We start from the raw sequence: 22453 nt of genomic DNA, 5'->3' as shown, positions 1-22453 counted from the left end.
GAACAGTGCTTCCATAACCAATCAACCGGGAAATCCAAATTGTCTTCTTGTAAACAGCCAAATTTTTGCAGTCTGCCTTTTCTTGTATTTCGTAGAATTCATGCTGGGTTTGCTAATCCCGGGAAGGGGCATCAAAGCTGCCCCCTCCAATCCCTGAAAATTTTATCCAGCCCCACCTCTTGCCTGCGAGATGCCAGCAGTCACTGTGTCTACACCAGGGGTGGCCAAACTTGCTTTACGTAAGAGCCACATAGAATAAATGTCAGATGTTTGAGAGCCAAAACACAGGAATGTCAGATGTTTGAGGGAAGGAAGGAACATAAGAACATAAGAGAAGCCATGTTGGATCAGGCCAAAAGCCCATCCAGTCTAACAGTCTGTGTCACATAAGAACATAAGAGAAGCCATGTTGGGTCAGGCCAATGGCCCATCCAGTCCAACACTCTGTGTCACATAAGAGAAGCCATGTTGGATCAGGCCAATGGCCCCTCCAGTCCAACACTCTGTGTCACATAAGAACATAAGAGAAGCCATGTTGGGTCAGGCCAATGGCCCATCCAGTCCAACACTCTTTGTCACACAGTGGCCATAAGAACATAAGAGAAGCCATGTTGGGTCAGGCCAATGGCCCATCCAGTCCAATACTCTGTGTCACACAGTGGCCATAAGAACATAAGAGAAGCCATGTTGGATCAGGCCAGTGACCCATCCAGTCCAACACTCTGTGTCACACAGTGGCCAAAAAACTCAGGTGCCATCAGGAGGTCCACTGGTGGGGGTAGAAGCCCTCCCACCGTGCCACCCCCGAACACCAAGAATACAAAGCATCACTATCCCAGACAGAGAGCTCCATCTATACCCTGTGGCTAATAGCCGCTGATGGACTTCTGCTCCGTATACTTATCAGTCCCCTCTTGAAGAGGAAGGAAGGAAGGAAGGAAGGAAGGAAGGAAGGAAGGAAGGAAGGAAGGAAGGAAGGAAGGAAGGAAGGAAGGAAGGAAGGAAGGAAGGAAGGAAGGAAGGAAGGAAGGAAGGAAGGAAGGAAGGAAGGAAGGCAAATAGATGGAGGAGGAGGAGGAGGAGGGAAAGTAATTTTAACTTTAAATGTATTCTCCAAGCTGCCAGTTGGCTTGGATTGGAGAAGTGTTTTCAAGGGAGAAATTCCTTCTCCAAGCTGGCCAACAGACGGTGGCAGCTTTGAGAGCCTCACAATATGTATAAAAGAGCCACATGTGGCTCCTGAGCCACAGTTTGGCCACCCCTGGCCTACACCATGCCAAGCATCAACCCATATCCAGGAGGGCTAGAAACTGGAGGGTTTTTTTTTTTTAAAAACAAAAGTCGACTTTCTCCGGAAGTTTGATTTCAGCCCAGAGCTTTTCACCATCTGCGTCGCTTCTACAGCCGCCAGTTCTGCCCCTGGATTGTCCCCGCCTCCCCCCGGAAACTTCTGGCTCTGCAATCTGGCTTCCGAAGGACAAACCCTGGCTCGGGAGCCCTACTTTCCCAGCCGCGGAGCTTCGGCGACATGTGCGGGGAGAAGAGCAGTCCCCGCTGTTTGTTTTCCTCCGGAGAAGCCCTGCCAAGCCCATTAAACTGAGCAAAAAACAGATAAACCAAACTGGGGAAAAAACAGAGGGGGGAAAGAAGATTAATGTGCAAAGTAGCTCTCATTAACGGAATCTGTGGGGAAGAGGAGAAGGGCAGGCAGAGGACGGATCCTTCCCGGCCGGCTCTGGGAATCCGGGACATGTGGAGTGGCTCCAGAGAGAAGGGAACCAACAGGGAAGAGGTCAGCAAGAGCGTGAAGGACGGTCAACCTGGGGCTTCGTCACAGTTATACTCAGGCCTCTGAACTGCACGTTGGATGTTCAAGGTATTTCATACCAGCTATATCAGGGGAGTCAAACATGTGGCCTGGGGGCCAAATCAGGCCCCTGGAGGATTCCTGTCAGGCCCACGAGCAACTGGCTGTCGTCTGCTTCCTTCAGTTTGGTGTAGTGGTTAAGTGTGCGGACTCTTATCTGGGAGAACCGGGTTTGATTCCCCACTCCTCCACTTGCAGCTGCTGGCATGGCCTTGGGTCAGCCATAGCTCTGGCAGAGCTGTCCTTGAAAGGGCAGCTTCTGGGAGAGCTCTCTCAGCCCCACCCACCTCACAGGGTGTCTGTTGTGGGGGAGGAAGGTAAAGGAGATTGTGAGCCGCTCTGAGACTCTGAGATTCGGAGTGGAGGGCGGAATATAAATCCAGTATCATCATCACCTTCTCCTTCTCCTCCTTCTGTTGCTTCCTTCTGCATCACAGCTTGCTATGCCAGGCTTGCTCAATTGCACAGAAGCTACAGAGCCACACTAGCGGAAAAGATTTCCAAGCTTTCCAATAGACTAGGAGAGCCCCTCCTCCCTCAGGTGCTTTCCCGCCAAAAAAAAATCACCTGACTGGAAGGAGGGGCGCTACTCCCTCAGTTCTCTCCATACTGCCACTGGAGAACCTAAGACACTGAGGCAGAGAGTTCACAGCGGGGCAGGAGGGAGGGATGTGTGTCTGCACAGAAGACCACTCAATGAACAATGGTTACAGGTAAGTGCTCTGAGCTCTCCCTAGAAGCTAAAATGGCTAAACGGAGGCTATTGTACTTTGATCACATCATGAGAAGACACTGGAAAAGACAGGAATGCTGGGAAAAGTGGAAGGCAGCAGCACTCTCTGTCTGGGGCAGTGATGCTCTGTATTCTTGGTGCTTGAGAGGAGCAACAGTATGAGAGCTTTTAGTGTCCTGGCCGCACTGATGGACCTCCTGATGGCACCTGGATTTTTGGCCACTGTGTGACACAGCGTGTTGAAGAAGAAGAAGATATTGGATTTATATCCCACCCTCCACTCCGAAGAGTCTCAGAAAGCGGCTCACCATCTCCTTTCCCTTCCCCCCCCCACAACAGACACCCTGTGAGGTGGGTGGGGCTGGAGAGGGCTCTTCCAGCAGCTGCCCTTTCAAGGACAACCTCTGCCAGAGCTATGGCTGACCCAAGGCCATGCTAGCAGGTGCAAGTGGAGGAGTGGGGAATCAAACCCGGTTCTCCCAGATAAGAGTCCGCACACTTAACCACTACACCAAATTGGTTCTCCTTGAACTGTTGGACTGGATGGGCCATTGGTCTGATCCAACAAGGCCTCTCTTATGTTCTTATGTTCAGCAGGATAAGAGGAAGACCCAACAGGAGGTGAATTGACTCCCTAAAGGCTTCCATGTCTCTGAGTAAGGCCGTTGACAACAGGCTGTTTTGGAGGACATGAATTCACGATGTCACCATATGTCAGAAACGGCTTGATGACACTGAACAGTCACATAAAATTATACTGCGTGTGTATTTTAATTGTTTGAAGGACACATTTTCTGTTTGATTTTAATGGCTTTTGAGATGGTTCTCAACATGGTTTTTAGTAAGCATGTTTTTAAGCTGTTCATATGAACATATGAAGCTGCCTTATACTGAATCAGACCCTCCTGGGTCCATCAAAGTCAGTATTGTCTTCTCAGACTGGCAGCGGCTCTCCAGGGTCTCAAGCTGAGATTTTTCACACCTATTTGCCTGGACCCTTTTTTGGAGATGCCGGGGATTGAACCTGGGACCTTCTGCTTCCCAAGCAGATGCTCTACCACTGAGGCACTGTTAACTGCCTTGGTGGCCCAGATGAGGGAAGTTCCAGCAAAACGAAATACTCCTTTACACAGAGGGTGATTAAAAGGTGGCATTTGCTGCCAGAGGATGTACCGATGGCCACAGGACGATACCTATTAGTCACATGGTACAGATGGAATACTTTGCCTGGGGCAGTGATGTTCTGTATTCTTGGTGATTAGTGGGCAACAGTGGGAGGTCTTCTGGTCCTGCTAGTGGACCTCCTGATGGCACCTGATTTTTTGCCATTGTGTTGGACTGGGCAGGCCACTGGCCTGAATCAACATTGCTTCTTTTAAGAACATAAGAGAAGCCATGTTGGATCAGGTCAATGGCCCATCCATCCAACACTCTGTGTCACTCAGTGGCCAAAAATCCCAGGTGCCATCAGGAGGTCCATCAGTGGGGCCAGGACACTAGAAGCAGCCCTGCCACTGTGCAACCACCCCCCAGCACCAAGAATACAGAGCTTCACTGCCCCAGACAGAGTCCCACGATAAGCTGTGGCTAACAGCCACTGATGGACCTCTGCTCCATATGCTTATCCAATCCCCTCTTGAAGCTGTCTATGCTTGCAGCCGCCACCACCTCCTGTGGCAGTGAATTCCATGTGTTAATCACCCTTTGGGTGAAGAAGGAATTCCTTTTATCTGTTCTAACCCAACTGCTCAGCAATCTCATATAGCCCACAAGTTCTTGTATTGTGAGAAAGGGAGAAAACCTCTTTTTTCTCTACCTTCTCTATCCGAGGCATAATCTTGTAAACTCAACCATGAGACCCCTCAGTTGATGTTTCTCCAAGCTAAACAGCATTGTGCAGGGGGTTGGACTACATGACCCTGGAGTTCCCTTCCTACTCTATGATTCTCTACTCTATGATTCCGTGACATGTAAGGAGTAGGAAGTTTCATTTCAGTTTGTCTGGGGAAGTGGGCTTACACACAAAAACTCACACCCTGAGTAAAACTTAGTCTTAAGAGTGCCACTGGACTCAAATTTTATTGCTTCATACCAACACAGCTACCTACGTGGATCTATCTCCTGGTGAGTCTCCTTTTTTTCCTAGAGTTATTGTCTTTTCCAGGGAGTCTTGTCTTCTCTTGATGCAAGAAGGCAATCCTAGGATATAAACTGAAGGCGGACAGGCCTATCGGCAGCTGAGTGGAGCCTCCATGCTCTGGAGCAGTCAACCTGTGAACTCCAGAGGTCGGCACTAACAGCATCAAGAAACATAGGATCCCAGCAACCACATCGGGTGGGGAGTCTGCCTTGATCCTGTCATTTCTGGAGCCATCTGGCTGCTCAGGGTGCGAAACAGGACCTCGGGCGTCATCCAGAAGGGCAGTTCTTACATCGTACCATGCAGATAGCGCTTAAGTGAATTCAGCTGGAAGCTGGGACTGAGAGCTGGAAGAGACTCCAATTTTTGCTGTTTTTTTATAGCTTTCCTTGGGGGAAAACACAGGGTCATCTGACTGCGAATACCATCATGGATGTCTTAAAGTGCAGAATAATATAGACATCTTATGCAACTCATCTGCCCCCCAGCTGTTCTGGGGCCGAAGCATTGCCAATTGCAAATGTGATTTAAAATCCTTTCTTTGCATTGTTGCTTAGGGTCAGACAGGGCATGCAGGAGGGGGGTGTTTTTAAAGAAGAGGATGTGGGAAAAACAAGCTGGACTCAGCTTCCCCTCTTTCCTTTCAGTATTTTCTCCCATTCCAATACCAGAAGATGGATAACGGGACAAAAGGCACCTGGATTCTAACTCATTTATGCCTCTTCGTTTGACCTTTAGCATTCCACGGGGGGGGGGGGGAGAGTGGGGATGATGCTCCAAAAACAGTGCATACAGCACATGGCCAAAATTGCTTTCTACTAAGTGGTGCATCTAACCCAGCAGTGGCCAAACTGCGGCTTGGGAGCCACATGTGGCTCTTTCACTCATATTGTGTGGCACTCAAAGCCCCCGTTGGCCAGCTTGGAGAAGGCCTTTGTCTCTTTAAATCACATCTCCAAGCCAAGCCAGCTGGTGGTTTGGAGAATTCATTTCAAGTTTGAAGTGGCTTTCTTTCCTCCTTCCTTCCTTCCTGGTCTGATCCAGCAGGGCTCTTCTGGTGTTTTTATGAGGGGAAAGCCTTGGCCTCTTTGCCCTGTTGTTGGTCATCCAGGAGACCTGGCTGGCCACTGTGTGAGACAGGATGCTGGACTAGATGAACCACTGCTCTGATCCAGCAGGCTTCTTCTTGTACTCTTATGTTCTTAATCCTCGGCTCACTATTGTCTTGCTTGCTGGGCAAGGGCTCTCTGGGCTCTTAGCAAAGAGGAAGGTCTTTCCCCACATCTGAGGTCCTTTTAAGTAGAGATGCCAAGGACTGAACCTCTGGAAACCTACGCATGCAGTGCTCGGCTAGATGGCTACCAAGCCAGATCTTCCTGTCTTGGGCACTCCGCTGTCTACTGTGATAGGCAGGGGCACGCGAGGCGTTCCCTGGTAAACATGGCCATCTACAAAAATCAATTGAGGGGGAGCAGAATCTCTTCAAAAATGGTCCCAGAGATCACTGTATCCGTGCTTCTTTCTGTGCAGTTGGAGTGTGTTTGTGTGTGTTTAAATGTAAATTAAACAAATATCAAATCAGGATTTCGGGGAGGGGGGACAAGCACCCGTCCTGCCCTTCTTAGATAGGGATGCTGGTCTCCAGGTGAGACCTGGGGATCCCCTGAAACAGGGGTGCCCAAACTTGCTTAAAGTAAGAGCCACATAGAATAAATGTCAGATGTCTAAGAGCTGCAGGCAGGCAGGAAGGAAGGAAGGTAAGAAGGGAGAGAGGGAGGGAGGGAGGGAGAGAGAGAGGGCGGAAGGAAGGAAATAGAAGAAGAGAGGGAGAGGTGTAAAGAAAGCAACTTTAACTTTAAAAGCATTTTCCAAGCCACTGGCTGGCTTGGCTAGGCAAACTGATTTTTAAAAAAGACAAATGGCCACTACAAGCCAGCCAATGGGATGGTGGGGGCTCTGAGAGCCACACAATATGTGTCAAAGAGCCACATGTGGCTCCCGAGCCACTGTTTGGCCACCCCTGCCCTGGAATCACAGCTCATCTCCAGACTACAGAGATCAGTTCCCCTGGAGAAAAGGGCTGCTTTGGAGGGTGGACTCTATGCCAGGGGTGGACAATGGAAGCTCTCCAGACGTTTTTTCCCTACAACTCCCATCAGCCCCAGCCAACATGGCTGATGGCTGGTGCTGATGGGAGTTGTAGGCAAAAAACATCTGGAGAGCTACCGCTGGCCACCCCTGCTCTACGCTATTGTACCCCACTAAGTCCCGTGTCTTCCTCAGGCTCCGTCCTCAAATCTCCTGAAGTTGGAAGCCCTACCCCAACTTCCCCGGCGAGTGGCCAGGGGGGACCAGGCAAACCTTGAAGGAGGTGCCAGGCACTGGGTCGCAGTTACGAGAGATCGGTGGCTTGGGAGGGCTTCAACGAGGGACAGACCCACAAGGTTCCCCCCCCCTTTGTATTTTCAAACACAACGGGACAGTCAGCTTCCCCGCAGCTTTCACACACCTTCTCCCTGCTCTAATGTAACCTCCTTCTTTCGCACACAGACACCCCAGTCCCGCCGCATTTCGATGCGAAGTGTAAGCCCAGCTGTGACCTTCAGCATCGCCATAGCAACTGAGAGGGTGAGGCCTGTCCTTATCCGAAGCAATTACTGTGTTAGCAATAAGCGCTAGGAAATGAAGAGGGTGCAGGCCGGCAGAGAGAGGCAGAAGGGGGGGGGAGGGGAGGCGACACTAGTGTTGCCAACCTTCGGGGTGAGGGGGGCTGGAGATCTCTCAGAATCACAACGGAGCTCCAGACTACAAAGATCAGCTCTCCGGAGGGCGGGGGGAATGGCTGTGTTGGAGGATAGACTGTAGGCCAGGGGTGTCAAACGTGCAGCCCTGGGGTTGAATCAGACCCTTGGAGGGCTCCTATCCCGCCCCCGAGCAACTGGCTGTCATCTGCTTCCTTCTCCCTCTCTCGTGCTTCCTTCTGAATCACAGCTTGCTTTGCCAGGTTTGCCCAATCACACGCGAACTACAGAACAAAGCCTCTATTTTCTCCATTGGCTGAGGCTCCTCCCTTGGGGAGGAAGGGGGGGGAGGGAGAGCTTGCTTTCCCAGGTTCTCTCAATCACACAGCAGAGCTTCTGAGCCGAGCCTCTCTTCCTTCTATTGGCTGAGGCTCCTGGTCCCCTGGAGAAGGAAGGAAAGAGCGAGCGCTTCCTTTGCCCAGTTCCCTGGATCCCATGGGAGAGATACAAAGAAAGCACCTTTAAGACCAACGAGTGCTAATGTTTTAAGTATGTTTTATTTTAAGGTGGTTTTAAAAAAAAAACCACTTTAATTATGTTTGTCTGTGTGCTTTGTAAAGTTTGTATCTCTGCTACCTGGCATTACATTTTATAACACACGTGACCTGGCCCAACAAGGTCTCATTTATGTCAGAACCGGCCTTCATAACAAATGAGTTCGACACCCCTGCTCTAAGTCGTTTTGGCTCCCCTCTGGGGCAGGAAGGCAGGGTTACAAATATATTAAAGAAATTAAATATATTAAAATAAACTAAATACATAAATAAAGGGTGGCAGGAGGGAGGGAAGGGTAGGCTGGCAATGTCTCTGCCAGTGTTACTGGAGACAAGTCACACTTTGGTTTCCCTTCCTGTTGCAGGTATAAAAGGCTGGGTGCAGCCGGAGGTGTGAGGTGTTTGGCCAACGCTTCCAGCTCTTTGGCTCGTAGTCTGTGTGGCCTTGGAGGAGATAGCCAAGTAGATTTACCACCAGTCCAAGAAGAAGATATTGCATTTATACCCTGCCCTTCACTCTGAATCTTGGGAGTCTCAGAGCAGCTTACAATCTCTTTTACCTTCCTCCCCCACAGCGGACACCCTGTGAGGTACATGGGGCTGAGAGAGCTCTCCCAGAAGCTGCCCTTTCAAAGACAGAGCCTCAAAGCAGCCTACAATCTCTTTTACCTTCCTCCCCCACAGCGGACACCCTGTGAGGTACATGGGGCTGAGAGAGCTCTCCCAGAAGCTGCCCTTTCAAGGACAGAGCCTCAAAGCAGCCTACAATCTCTTTTACCTTCCTCCCCCACAGCGGACACCCTGTGAGGTACATGGGGCTGAGAGAGCTCTCCCAGAAGCTGCCCTTTCAAGGACAGTGCCTCAGAGCGGCCTACAATCTCCTTTACCTTCCTCCCCCACAGCGGACACCCTGTGAGGTGGGTGAGGCTGAGAGCTCTCCCAGAAGCTGCCCTTTCAAGGACAGCTCTGCGAGAGCTATGGCTGACCCAAGGTCATTCCAACAGCTGCAAGTGGAGGATTGGGGAATCAAACCCGGTTCTCCCAAATAAGAGTCTGCGCACTTAACCACTACACCAAACTGGTTCTCAAGGCATAGCCTCTCTTATTCTTTGGTGTCCTTGGACTGTATTTTCAGAAGTGTCTTTAGGTCCCCCACTGGGGAGAAAAGCAGGGTAGAAAAAACCTGGATAACAATCAATAAAGCCACGAGGGTACCCCTCCATCCTGCTGAGTTCCATCTCCAGCTGAACACTCTTTCCCCAAAGAACATCTTGTATTCTGTTCTAATTGTCGTTTGGATTGCATTTCGATTCCTAAGAGCTTTTTTTGGAACCAATTTTTGGCTGGGGGGTGGGGAACAAACACAATTAAGAACAAACGGCTCTTTGCAAGCTGGTTGCACAGACAAAGGGAGTTCGTGAGGCAGATGTGTTCAATCCGGGGAAGGACCAATCCGATCGCTGTCCTCTTTGCGTACCTCTTGGGCTGAAGAGGGCAAAGGCCAAAGATTCTTGGTAACTGAGCAAACTGGAAGGGATCCCACCAAGGGCCATCTAGCCTGACTCCCTGTCAATGTTCCCTCTAAGCTGCAGTCTTGTGAGCAAAAATTCCACTTTGCGAGCTACAGGCATTAAAGTGTAGATTATTGCAGGGGTGGCCAACAGTAATGTTTTTTGCCTACAACTCCTATCAGCCCCAGCCATTGGCTTTGCTTGTTGGGGTTGATGGGAGTTGTAGGCAAAAACATCTGGAGAGCTACCACTGGCCACCACTGGATTATTGTGCTCTGGAGTCATCCTTCCTGAGCTAAGACAAAAATCTGTGAGCTGGAGACTAAAAATCTGTGAGCTAGCTCACGCCCACTCAGCTTAAAAGGAACACTGCTCCCTGCACAATGCAGGAAATTAACAGCTACCTCTCCCCTGTTCTTCCAGCAACCCTTGCTATATGCCTGGAAGAAGGCAAAATACACACACACACACAGGATCCTAGGTGGAAAATTATATCCTGACCAATGCTCCCTCTAAGCTATGGAGTCTTGAGAGCAAAAATCCTACTTTGTGAGCTACTGGCATTAAAAGTTGTGAGCGAGCAATTTGGTTAAGAACATCAGAGAAGCCATGTTGGATCAGGCCAAAGGCCCATCCAGTCCAACACGCTGCCACACAGTGGCCAAAAAACCCAGGTGCCATCAGGAGGTCCATCAGTGAGGTTGGGACACTAGAACCACTGTGCCCCTCCCAAGCACCAAGAACACACAGCATCACTGCCCCAGACAGAGAATTCCATCAATACGCTGTGGCTAATACCCAATGATGGACATCTGGTCCAGATGTTGATCCAATCCCCTCTTGAAGCCATCTATGCTTGCAGCAGCCGCCACCTCCTGTGGCAGTGAATTCCACGTGTTAATCACCCTTTGGGTGAAGAAGGACTTCTTTTTATCAGTTCTAACCCGACTGCTCAACAATTGCATTGAGTGTCCACATAATTCTCATATTGTGAGAAAGGGAGAAAAGTACTTCTTTCTCTACCTTCTCTATCCCGTGCGTAATCTTGTAAACCTCTATCATGTCACCCCGCAGTCGACGTTTCTCCAAGCTAAAGAGCCCCAAGCGTTTAACCTTTCTTCATAGGGAAAGTGTTCTAACCCTTTAATCATTCTAGTTGCCCTTTTCTGGACTTTTTCCAATGCTATATCCTTTTTGAGGTGCAGTGACCAGAATTGTACACAGTATTCCAAATGAGGTCGCACCATCGATTTATACAGGGGCATGATGATACCGGCTGATTTGTTTTTAATTCCCTTCCTAATAATTCCCAGCATGGCGTTGGCCTTTTTTATTGCAATCGCACACTGTCTCGACATTTTCAGTGAGTTATCTACCAAGACCTCAAGATCTCTCTCTTGGTCAGTCTCCACCAGTTACTGCATAAATTAGTTTGCTCTGGGGCCATCTTTCCTGAGCTGATTTAATTTAATTTTTAATTTAATTTGCGATTCATACCCCGCCCTATCCCACAAGGCAGGCTCAGGATAGGGCGGGTATGAATCGCAAATTAAATTAAAAATTAAATTAAATCATCTCAGTAAAATGGCCCCAGCAAACTAAATTATCATAACTGTGAGACTGACCAATAGAGGAGATAATAAGAAAAACATGTGAGCCGGAAGCTAAAAAAAACCTGTTAAAAATAAATTTAAAATATCTCATAAACATAATACATAAAATAGAGGGTCATAACTCATAAGACAAAAATATGTGAGCCAGAAGCTAAAATACCCTGTGAGCTAGCTCACACCAACTCAGCTTAGAGGGGAACACTGTTCCTGACCTCAAAGTGGTAATTGGCAGTATCCTGAGTGTACAAGAAAGGGCCATGAGAGCCGAGCATTGAACATAAGAGAAGCCATGTTGGATCAGGCCAATGGCCCATCCAGTCCAACACTCTGTGTCACACAGTGGCCCCCCCCCAAAAAAATTATACACACACACACATATATATACACACTGTGGCTAATAGCCACTGATGGACCTCTGCTCCATATTTTTATCTAACCCCATCTTGAAGCTGTCTATGCTTGTAGCCGCCGCCACCTCCTGTGGCAGTGAATTCCACATGTTAATCACCCTTTGGGTGAAGAAGGACTTCCTTTTATCCATTTTAACCTGACTGCTCAGCAATTTCATTGAATGCCCACGAGTTCTTGTATTGTGAGAAAGGGAGAAAAGTACTTCTTTCTCTACCTTCTCCATCCCATGCATAATCTTGTAAACCTCCATCATGTCACCCCGCAGTCGACGTTTCTCCATTGCCTCATCCCTTCCTGCCCTCTTTCTCATAATCTGCCTACATTCACAGTGAGTCAAGAGGCTGGGTTCAACAACCCTAACACAGCATAAGAGTAAAGATGCAAATTGGCCAGTTTAGTCTATTTTAACATCCTATCGTTGCTAGGGTTTGGTTTGGGAATCTAGGGCACTGCATAAATCTCTGCCATCAGCAGCGATGATTATGGGGCAGTGGACACTGTGTTGAGTTAAAGGGCAAGACACGGGTTCAAGTTCCTGCTCAGTCACAAAGTTTCAGAAAATCGTGGAAGCATAGAGTTCAAAGGGATCTTCAGGCTCATCTGAGAGCCAGTTTGGTGTGGCGGTTAAGTGTGCGGACTCTTATCTGGGAGAACCAGGTTTGATTCCCCACTCCTCCGCTTGCAGCTGCTGGAATGGCCTTGGGTTAGCCATGGCTTTCACAAGAGTCGTCCTTGAAAGGGCAGCTGCTGTGAGAGCTCTCTCAGCCCCACCCACCTCGCAGGGTGTCTGTTGCGGGGGAAGAAGATATAGGAGATTGTAAGCCGCTCTGAGACTCTGATTCAGAGCAAAGAGCGGGGTATAAAGCTGCAGTCTTCTTCTAAGTCCAACCCCCTACACACTGCAGGAAACTCACAAATGCCTCCCCCCCAAATTCACAGGATCCTCATTGCTGTCAGATAGCCATCTAATCTCTGCTTAAAAACCTCCAAGGAAGGGGAACCCATCACCTCCCAAGGAAGCCTGTTCCACTGAGGAACCGCTCTGTCAGGAAGTTTTTCCTAAAGTTGAGCCGGAAACTTTTTAGATTCAATTGCAAATCGTTGGTCCTGGTCCTACCTTCTAGGGCAACAACTGTGCACCATCCTCTCTGTGGCAGCCTTTGAAGTATTGACGATGGTGATCCTATCACCTCTCAGCCGCCTCCTCTCCAGGGTAAACACGCCCAGCTCCTTCAGCCTTTCCTCATAGGACTTGGTCTCCAGACCCCTCACCATCTTCATCGCCCTCCTCTGGACTCGCTCCAGCTTGTCTATTTCCTTCTTAAAATGTGGTGCCCGAAACTGAACACAAGACTCCAGGTGAGGCCGAACCAGAACAAAGTGATATCATCGCTTTGCGTCATCTGGACACTATACCTTTGTTGATACAGCCCAAAATTGCATTTGCCCTTTTAGCTCCTGAATCACACAGCTGACTCATGTTCAGGATGCAGTCCACGAAGACCCGTAGATCCTTTTGCACGTCCTACTGCCAAGACAAGTCCCCTGCACCCATAATGATGCATTCAATTTCTCCTACCAAAATGCAAAACTTTACATTGATCCCTGTTCAAATTCATTTTTACCATTTCTTGCTGTACCAGGTTTCTTTGTTTAAAGTGAAATCTGAACTTTATGTATCCTAATACAAGAAGAAATAATGAAAATTAACGATAGTAAATTACGATGGTAAATGTAAAGTTTTAGTAAAAAGCATGGCATGTATGGTGTACTAATACTTAATGTTACTGAATGTTAAGTAACTTCAATGCTTATGTTCTTGACTTTAAAAGGTAAAGGTGACAAGCACCAAGTTGTTACCAACCCATGGGGTGATATCACATCAGGACGTTTTCTTGGCAGACTTTTTACAGGGTGGTTTGCCCTTGCCTTCCCCAGTCATCTACACTTCCCCCACAGCAAGCTGGGGACTCATTTTACCGACCTCCAAAGGATGGAAGGCTGAGTCAACCTGGAGCTGGCTACTTGAACGCAGCTTCCGCCGGCATCTAACTCAGGTCATGAGCAGAGCTTGGACTGCAGTACTGCAGCTTTACCACTCAGCACCACAAGGCTCTATACTTACTCTGATGCTATTTGTCTTTATGATGAACAAATAACAAATATGATACATAATTCCCTCCCTCCTTCTTTCTTTTCTGTACCCCCATTTCAATTAATAATAATAATAATTACAACAACAACGGTAACAGTAACAGTAAATTTCATTTTGCTTTAGCCCAATTTTCCAGCCTGTCAAGACCATCCTGTATCTTGTCTCTGTCTTCTACTGTATTTGGAACCCCTTCCAATTTAGTATCATCTGCAAATTTAAATGGTTTTTTTTCCGTAAAGGTAGTCCTCTGTGCAAGCACCAGTCGTTTCCGACTCTGGGGTGACGTCTCATCATGACGTTTTCATGGCAGACTTTTTTACGGGGTGGTCTGCCATTGCCTTCCCCAGTCATCTACACTCCCCCCCCCCCCCCAGCAAGCTGGGGATTCATATTACCCACCTCGGAAGGATGGAAGGCTGAGTCAACCTTGAGCCAGCGACCTGCACCCAGCTTCCACCAGGATTGAACTCAGGTCGTGAGCAGAGAGCTCGGACTGCAGTACTGCAGCTTTACCACTCTGCACCACGGGGCTCTAAGGGAAATTTAATAAGCATTCCCTTTATTCCTTCATCCAAATCATTTATAAAGATATTAAGTAAAACAGGTTGGCTTTTCCAGTGGTCTAAGCCAGTGACTTTCTCTGCCTAGAACATATGAAGCTGCCTTATACTGAATCAGACCCTCGGTCCATCAAAGTCAGTATTGTCTACTCAGACTGGTAGGCTCTCCAGGGTCTCAAGCTGAGGTTTTTCATGCCTACTTGCCTGGACCCTTTTTAGTTGGAGATGCCGGAGATTGAACCTGGGACCTTCTGCTTCCCAAGCAGTTGCTCTACCACTGAGCCACCATCCCTCCCCTAACTGGCAGCGGCTCTCCAGGGTCTCAAGCTGAGGTTTTTCACGCCTATTTGCCTGGATCCTTTTTAGTTGGAGATGCCAGAGATTGAACCTGGGACCTTTGGCTTACCAAGCAGATGTTCTACCACTGAGCCACCATCCCTCCCCTAACTGGCAGCGGCTCTCCAGGGTCTCAAGCTGAGGTTTTTCACACCTATTTGCCTGGATCCTTTTTAGTTGGAGATGCCGGAGATTGAACCTGGGACCTTCTGCTTACCAAGCAGATGCTCTACCACTGAGCCACCGTCCCTCCCCTAACTGGCAGCGGCTCTCCAGGGTCTCAAGCTGAGGTTTTTCACGCCTATTTGCCTGGATCCTTTTTAGTTGGAGATGCCGGAGATTGAACCTGGGACCTTTGGCTTACCAAGCAGATGTTCTACCACTGAGCCACCATCCCTCCCCTAACTGGCAGCGGCTCTCCAGGGTCTCAAGCTGAGGTTTTTCACACCTATTTGCCTGGATCCTTTTTAGTTGGAGATGCCGGAGATTGAACCTGGGACCTTCTGCTTACCAAGCAGATGCTCTACCACTGAGCCACCGTCCCTCCCCTAACTGGCAGCGGCTCTCCAGGGTCTCAAGCTGAGGTTTTTCATGCCTACTTGCCTGGACCCTTTTTAGTTGGAGATGCTGGAGATTGAACCTGGGACCTTTGGCTTACCAAGCAGATGCTCTACCACTGAGCCACCGTCCCTCCCCTAACTGGCAGCGGCTCTCCAGGGTCTCAAGCTGAGGTTTTTCACGCCTACTTGCCTGGACCCTTTTTTGGAAATGCTGGGGATTGAACCTGGGACTTCCTCGTTACCAAGCAGATACTCTACCCTAGAACATATGAAAATATACGAGTCTTCTACTGAAACAGAAGACTGGGTCCATCCAAGTCATTCTTGTCTAATCAGACTGGCAGCAGATCTCCAGGGTCTCAAGCTGAGGGTTTTCACACCTACTTGCCTGGACCCTTTTTAGTTGGAGATGCCGGAGATTGAACCTGGGACCTCCTGCTTACCAAGCAGATGCTCTACCACTGAGCCACCATCCCTCCCCTAGCCTGCTTCGCAGGGTCATTAGTGGGTTAAAACAACAGCGGGAATCTTTGTACGTCTTGCCCTGAGCTCCTCTGGAGCAACTTTCTAAGAGATGTGATTCTCAAGAAAAATGCATTCTTCTTTATGACATTTCAACAAGAATTCAGCTTCCTGAGAAACCTGGCTTTAAAAAAAAAAATTAAAAAAACAAGTATCAAGCCTAGAGAGACCGCGTTGAGAGCATGGGGATGGCACCTGCTGCACTCTCAGAAGCTACAACTGTGGCAAGGCAAGTTTCTAGTCCTTATGGAATCCCAAGATGTTTTAAAAGAGGCACGCCGGCTGAAATCTCGGGAGACTGCTGAGCGGGGTTCAAAGCGGGCGAAAGCGGCGTTTCCAGCCTCCTGCCTTTGTGTCAGACTCGCAAAACGGAAATGAATTATGCAAAGGAAAAGAACAGATGCAGATGAGTCCTAGCTGCATAATTCATGTGTGTCGCCGAATCGGGACTGCCTTGGCACTGAATCCAAGTTCTTCCCCCCCATCTCCGATCTACACCGAATCAACACAAGGATCGCCTCACCGGGGCGGTGGAAGCGATTGATCCAAAAGGGCCACCCAATTCCCCATTCCCCCCCCACTCCCCCGGATCACCCCGCAGGTCTCTTCTTACCATGATGCCCGTGAGCAGACAGACGCCCTTCCCACAGTAAGTGTGCGGCACCATGTCGCCGTAGCCAATGGACAGGAAGGTGATGGAGATCAGCCACATGGCGCCCAGGAAGTTGCTGGTAACATCTTGTTGGTCATGGTACCTGCCAAGGAAGTACAGGTAGCTGTAGTGAAAGCAAGATACAGCTGGGCACTTTCTCAGTCCTTGTGCAAGAAGCCCCTTCGGGGAGGGGCCGTGGCTCAGTGGAAAAGCCTCTGCTTGGCATGCGGAAGGTCTCAGGTTAAATCCCTGGCATCTCCAGTTAAGAAAAGGACCAGGCACTAGGGGATGGGAAAGACCTCTGCCTGGGACACTGGGGAATGCTGGGTACGGGCTATGGCTCAGTGGCAGAGCATTTGCTAGGCATGCGGAAGGTCCCAGGTTCAATCCCCGGCATCTCCAGTTAAGAAAAGGACCAGGCACTAGGGGATGGGAAAGACCTCTGCCTGGGACACTGCGGAGCCCTGAGGAGGGGCTATGGCTCAATGGCAGAGCGTCTGCTAGGCATGCGGAAGGTCCCAGGTTCAATCCCCGGCATCTCCAGTTAAGAAAAGGAGCAGACAGAAGGGCATGGGAAAGACCTCTGCCTGAGACCCTTTAGCTCAGTGGTAAAAAAGGTAAAGGTAGACCCCTGTGCAAGCACCAGTCATTTCCGACTCTGGGATGACATCGCATCACGTTTACACGGCAGACTTTTTACAGGGTGGTTTGCCATTGCCTTCCCCAGTCATCTACACTTTCCCCCCAGCAAGCTGGGGACTCATTTTACCGACCTCAGAAGGATGGAAGGCTGAGTCAACCTTGAGCCGGCTACCTGAACCCAGCTTCCACCGGGATTGAACTCAGGTCGTGAGCAGAGAGCTTAGACTGCAGTACTGCAACTTTAGTACTCTGCACCACGGGGCTCTTCAGCTGAGTGGTAGAGCATCTGTTTTGCATGCAGAAGGTCCCTGGTTCAACACTTGGCATCTCTAATTTAAAAAGGACCAAGCAGTAAGTGATGTGATGCCTGAGACCTGGGGAGCCACAGCCAGTCTGTGGCTCAGTGGAAGAGCCTCTGCTTAGCATGCAGAAGGTCCCAAGTTCAATCCCCAGCATCTCCAGTTAAAAAGACCAAATAATAGGTGATGTGAAAGACCTTCTGTCAGAGACCATGGAGAGCTGCTGCCAGTCTGAGTAGACAACACTGACCTTGATGGACCAGAGGTCTGATTCAGTATAAGGCAGCTTTTTGTGTTCTTTTTAAAAGGGGGAGGGGATTGCATGTTTTGAAAAGGATACATCTCTTCTCCTTCAGAAAGCTCTGAAGCTCTGCTTTCGAACGGTAGAATCGAGTGGAGGTTGAAGGGTTAAACCCTCTCCCGTTCTCCTTGCACAACCCCAAGGCAAACTGAGGCCGCAGAAGTCTGCCGCTTTCCTTCCACCGCTTGAATGAGAGGCATGAGCTTCATTTCTCAGACTGAACCCTAAAACTGGATCCAGATAGCGTTGGTTTGGGGGACCACTGGATTTTCTAGACAGTAAAACCCGGGATTACAATAGCACAATATCGAATGACATGTGGATCCTCCCTGAGGCATGAATGATTACAGCTAGGCTATTTTCCTCCAGAAAAAGGGCAGAGATAGCAAAGCAGTCTAGGTAATATGACCTCTGAGTTTAAGAACATAAGAGAAGCCATGTTGGATCAGGCCAATGGCCCATCCAGTCCAACACTCTGTGTCACACAGTGGCCATAAGAACATAAGAGAAGCCATGTTGGATCAGGCCAATGGCCCATCCAGTCCAACACTCTGTGTCACACGGAGGCCATAAGAACATAAGAGAAGCCATGTTGGATCAGGCCAGTGGCCCATCCAGCCCAACACTCTGTGTCACACAGTGGCCATAAGAACATAAGAGAAGCCATGTTGGATCAGGCCAATGGCCCATCCAGTCCAACACTCTGTGTCACACAGTGGCCATAAGAACATAAGAGAAGCCATGTTGGATCAGGCCAATGGCCCATCCAGTCCAACACTCTGTGTCACACAGCGGCCAAAAAAACCTGGGGCCATCAGGAGGTCTGTCAGCCACTGCACAACTGGCTCTCAGACTTTCCAGAGGCCTACTGGCTCTCAGACTTTCCGGAGGTCTTCCTTCCTTCCTTCCTGACTATCTATAGGCCCACCTTTCTTCGCATGTTCCCCAGAGAGCACTGCGTTCAGGGACACAAAACCTACTGTCCATCCCCGGACCAAAGGAAGGCAGGCTGTGTTCCACACGGGCTACGGCCTTCTCGGTGGCAGCACCAGAAATGTGGAATGCCCTCCCAATGACCATAAGGGCCCTGCGGGATCTTTCTCAATTCCGCAGGGCCCGCAAAACTGAACTGTTCCGACAGGCCTTCAGCACCTAAACCAGGAGAGAACTGCCACCTTACACCGCTGGTGAGCTACGAACATTATAGAATCACTAACAACAAAAAAGAAAGATCCCGCCATATCAAAGTTGGAAAAAAAGGTAAAGGTAGTCCCCTGTGCAAACACCAGTCATTTCTGACTCTGGGGTGACGTTGCTTTCACAACGTTTTCACGGCAGGCTTTTTACGGGGTGGTTTGCCATTGCCTTCCCCAGTCATCTACGCTTTCCCCCCAGCAAGCTGGGGACTCATTTTACCGACCTCGGAAGGATGGAAGGCTGAGTCAACCTTGAGCCGGCTACCTGAACCAGCTTCCGCCGGGATCGAACTCAGGTCGTGAGCAGATGGCTCCGACTGCAGTACTGCAGTTTTACCACTCTGTGCCACGGGGCACGACAAAAGTTGTTATTATTATTATTAGTTTATTTCTATTCCGCCCCTCCCCCCTTTTGGGGGGCTCAGAGTGGAGTACAACAATTCGAATTAAAATCACAATAAAATCATAATAAAAACGACTTCAACATTCAGCAAAGTGCAGTAGGTTAGTTCAGCAAGGTGCTCTAAAGCAAGATAGTATAGCTCCATAACGCAGTGGTGCAGCGGGCCATAAGGGCGTAGGGGGAGGTCAACCGATCTAATAGGTAGAGAGATGCCCGCTGCCTCATGCAAAGACCTGGTAAAACAGCTCCGTTTTATAAGCCCTACGGAAGGCCAGCAAGCCAGGCAAGGCCCGGATCTCCATAGGGAGCTGATTCCACCAGATCAGGGCCAGGACCGAAAAAGTCCTGACCCTGGTAGAGGCAAGTTCTACAGCACCACAAAACGTTTTAAATTAAGAACATAAGAACGTAAGAAAAGACATGTTGGATCAAGCCCATCCAGTCCAACACTCTGTGTCACAAAGTGGCCAAAAAAATTATATATATACACACACACACTGTGGCTAGTAGCCACTGATGGACCTCTGCTCCCTATTTTTATCTAACCCCCTCTTGAAGCTGGCTATGCTTGTAGCTGCCACCACCTCCTGTGGCAGTGAATTCCACATGTTAATCACCCTTTGGGTGAAGAAGGACTTCCTTTTATCCGTTTTAACCTGTCTGCTCAGCGATTTCATTGAATGCCCACGAGTTCTTGTATTGTGAGAAAGGGAGAAAAGTACTTCTTTCTCTACCCTCTCCATCCCATGCATAATCTTGTAAACCTCTGTCATGTCACCCCGCAGTCGACGTTTCTCCAAGCTAAAGAGCCCCAAGTGTTTCAACCTTTCTTCATAGGGAAAGTGTTCCAACCCTTTAATCATTCTAGTTGCCCTTTTCTGGACTTTCTCCAATGCTATAATATCCTTTTTGAGGTGCGGCGACCAGAACTGCACACAGTACTCCAAATGAGGCCGCACCATCAATTTATACAGGGGCGTTATGATACTGGCTGATTTGTTTTCAATTCCCTTCCTAATAATTCCCAGCATGGCGTTGGCCTTTTTTATTGCAATCGCACACTGTCTTGACATTTTCAGTGAGTTATCTACCACGACCCCAAGATCTCTCTCTTGGTCAGTCTCTGCCAGTTCACACCCCATCAACTTGTATTTTATTGGTTTTAAATTGTATTATAGAACTGACTGTTAGCCACTCTGAGTCTGCTGGCAGACAGGGCGGGATAGAAATGGAAAGTAATGATAAATAAACAGACAAATAAATAAATAATACTGGGGGGAGGAACTGGGGGAGAGGCCCACCAGAAAGCCCCCCTCCTGCACCCACCCTTCCTCTCCCAGGCCTCCCTCTCTGGCAAGCCGTTGCCGCCGCACTGCGGGCAAAGGTGACCAGACTGACAGGAGATGGGTGAGTGCGTGCTACAACCGGCGTCAGCTTCCCAGCACCTGACAAGAGCCTGACAGGTGTTGAAAGGCCGCGAGAAGAGCAGCAGCACAACCCCGGCAATCCGCCCGCCGAGCTCCCGACGCTATCGTGCGCGCCCATCACAGAGATGCTGCAAGACCGGACTGACAGCTGAGAAGCCGGCTGCGGTGTGGCCAGGAGAGACCGGAAGGTACTCAAGGGTTCTGCCTTTGAATGAAACGGGTCTTTCCCTTCAAAAGGTGCTTTCTGATCTCTGGCCAATATCAGTTTTCCCAGGCTGGTGCTACAGCCCTGAATTGGAAGAAAGGGTGTTCCCTGCGAAAGGAGAAGCCCCTTGGGTGGGCAAGGAAATGCAAGCATCGGCGTGGTGTAGTGGATAAACCAGGGGTGGCTGATGGAAGCTCGGGAGCCACACGTGGCTCATTCATACACGTTGCGTGGCTCTTGGAGAAGGCCTTCTTGTTGGTTGGCTTGGAGAAGGCCTTCCTCTCTTTAAATCACTTCTCCAAGCCGGGAAAAGGAAAGGTCCCCTGTGCAAGCACCAGTCGTTTCCGACTCTGGGGTGACGTTGCTTTCACAACGTTTTCACGGCAGACTTTTTACAGGGTGGTTTGCCATTGCCTTCCCCAGTCATCTACACCTTCCCCCCAGCAAGCTGGGGACTCATTTTACCGACCTCGGAAGGATGGAAGACTGAGTCAGCCTCCAGCCGGCTACCTGAAAACCCAACTTCCACCGGGGATCGAACTCAAGTCGTGAGCAGAGCTTAGGACTGCAGTACAGCAGCTTTAACACTCTGTGCCATGGCCAAGCCAAACCAGAAATGGAAAATGCATTTAAAGTTAAAGTTGCTTTCTTTCCACCTCTTCCTCCTCATCTATTTTCCTTTCTTCCTTCCAAACATCTGATGCTCATCTATTGCGGCTCTCAAACATCTGTTTTTATTCTATGTGGCTTTTATGTTAAACAAGTTTGGAATCTCGCAGGCAAGAGGTGGGGCTAAATAAAATTTTCAGGGATTGGAGGGGGCATGGAATAGAGCAGGGGTGTCAAACATCCAGCCCTGGGGTCAAATCAGGCCCCTGGAGGGCTCTTATCAGGCCTCCAAGCAACTGGCTGTCATCTGCTTTCTTCTCCCTCTATCTTGTTTTCTTCTGCATCACAGCTTGCTTTGCCAGGCTCCCTCAACTGAACAGCAGAAGCCTCTCTTCCTTCTGTTGGCTGAGGCTCCTCCCCCTCCTGGTCCCCTAGGAAAGGAAGGAAAGAGCCAGAGCTTCCTTTGCCCAGTTCTCTGGATCCCATGGGAGAAATACACCTTTAAGACCAACGAGTCCTGATGTTTTAAGCATGTTTTATTTTAAGGTTTTTTTTAAAAAAAACAAAACCTTTGTGTTTCTCTGTGTACTTTATAAAATTTATATCTCAGCTAAAGGTAAAGTTAAAGGTAGCCCCCTGTGCAAGCACCAAACGTTTTCAACTCTGGGGTGTTGAACAAGAGCTTGGGGTATGGATGGACTGCAAGCGAAATATGAGCCATCGGTGTGATGCAGCGGCAACCAAGGCCGATGCAGTCTTAGGGTGTATCAACAGAAGCATCACATCCAAAACAGTGGGACTATTACATCTTTCATTTTGGATGTGATGCTTCTGTTGATACACCCTAAGACTGCATTGGCCTTTGTTGCCGCTGCATCACACCGACGGCTCATATTTCGCTTGCAGTCCACCCATACCCCAAGCTCTTGTTCATACACATGGCTACCCATTTGCTATGAGGGCCGGATCTGACGTAAGTGAGACCTTGTTGGGCTAAGCCATGTCAGGCCAGGCCT

The 22453-nt window shown here is 49.3% G+C and overlaps 1 protein-coding gene across 1 annotated transcript in view; it reads right to left on the bottom strand.

Moving 5' to 3' along the window:
* KCNN3 (potassium calcium-activated channel subfamily N member 3) overlaps positions 1-22453 on the bottom strand; it is a 220184-nt gene that overhangs the window by 82297 nt on the left and 115434 nt on the right. The window contains exon 4 of the mRNA XM_060255425.1: positions 16317-16458. Coding sequence (XP_060111408.1) covers positions 16317-16458 — 142 coding nt within the window. The remainder of the gene's footprint in view (positions 1-16316; positions 16459-22453) is intronic.

This window comes from Heteronotia binoei, chromosome 1 (genome assembly GCF_032191835.1).
Source record: "Heteronotia binoei isolate CCM8104 ecotype False Entrance Well chromosome 1, APGP_CSIRO_Hbin_v1, whole genome shotgun sequence".
NCBI classification, from domain to species: domain Eukaryota; kingdom Metazoa; phylum Chordata; class Lepidosauria; order Squamata; family Gekkonidae; genus Heteronotia; species Heteronotia binoei.
Note: the sequence above shows the minus strand (reverse complement) of the source record. Positions and strands in the feature narration are given on the sequence as shown.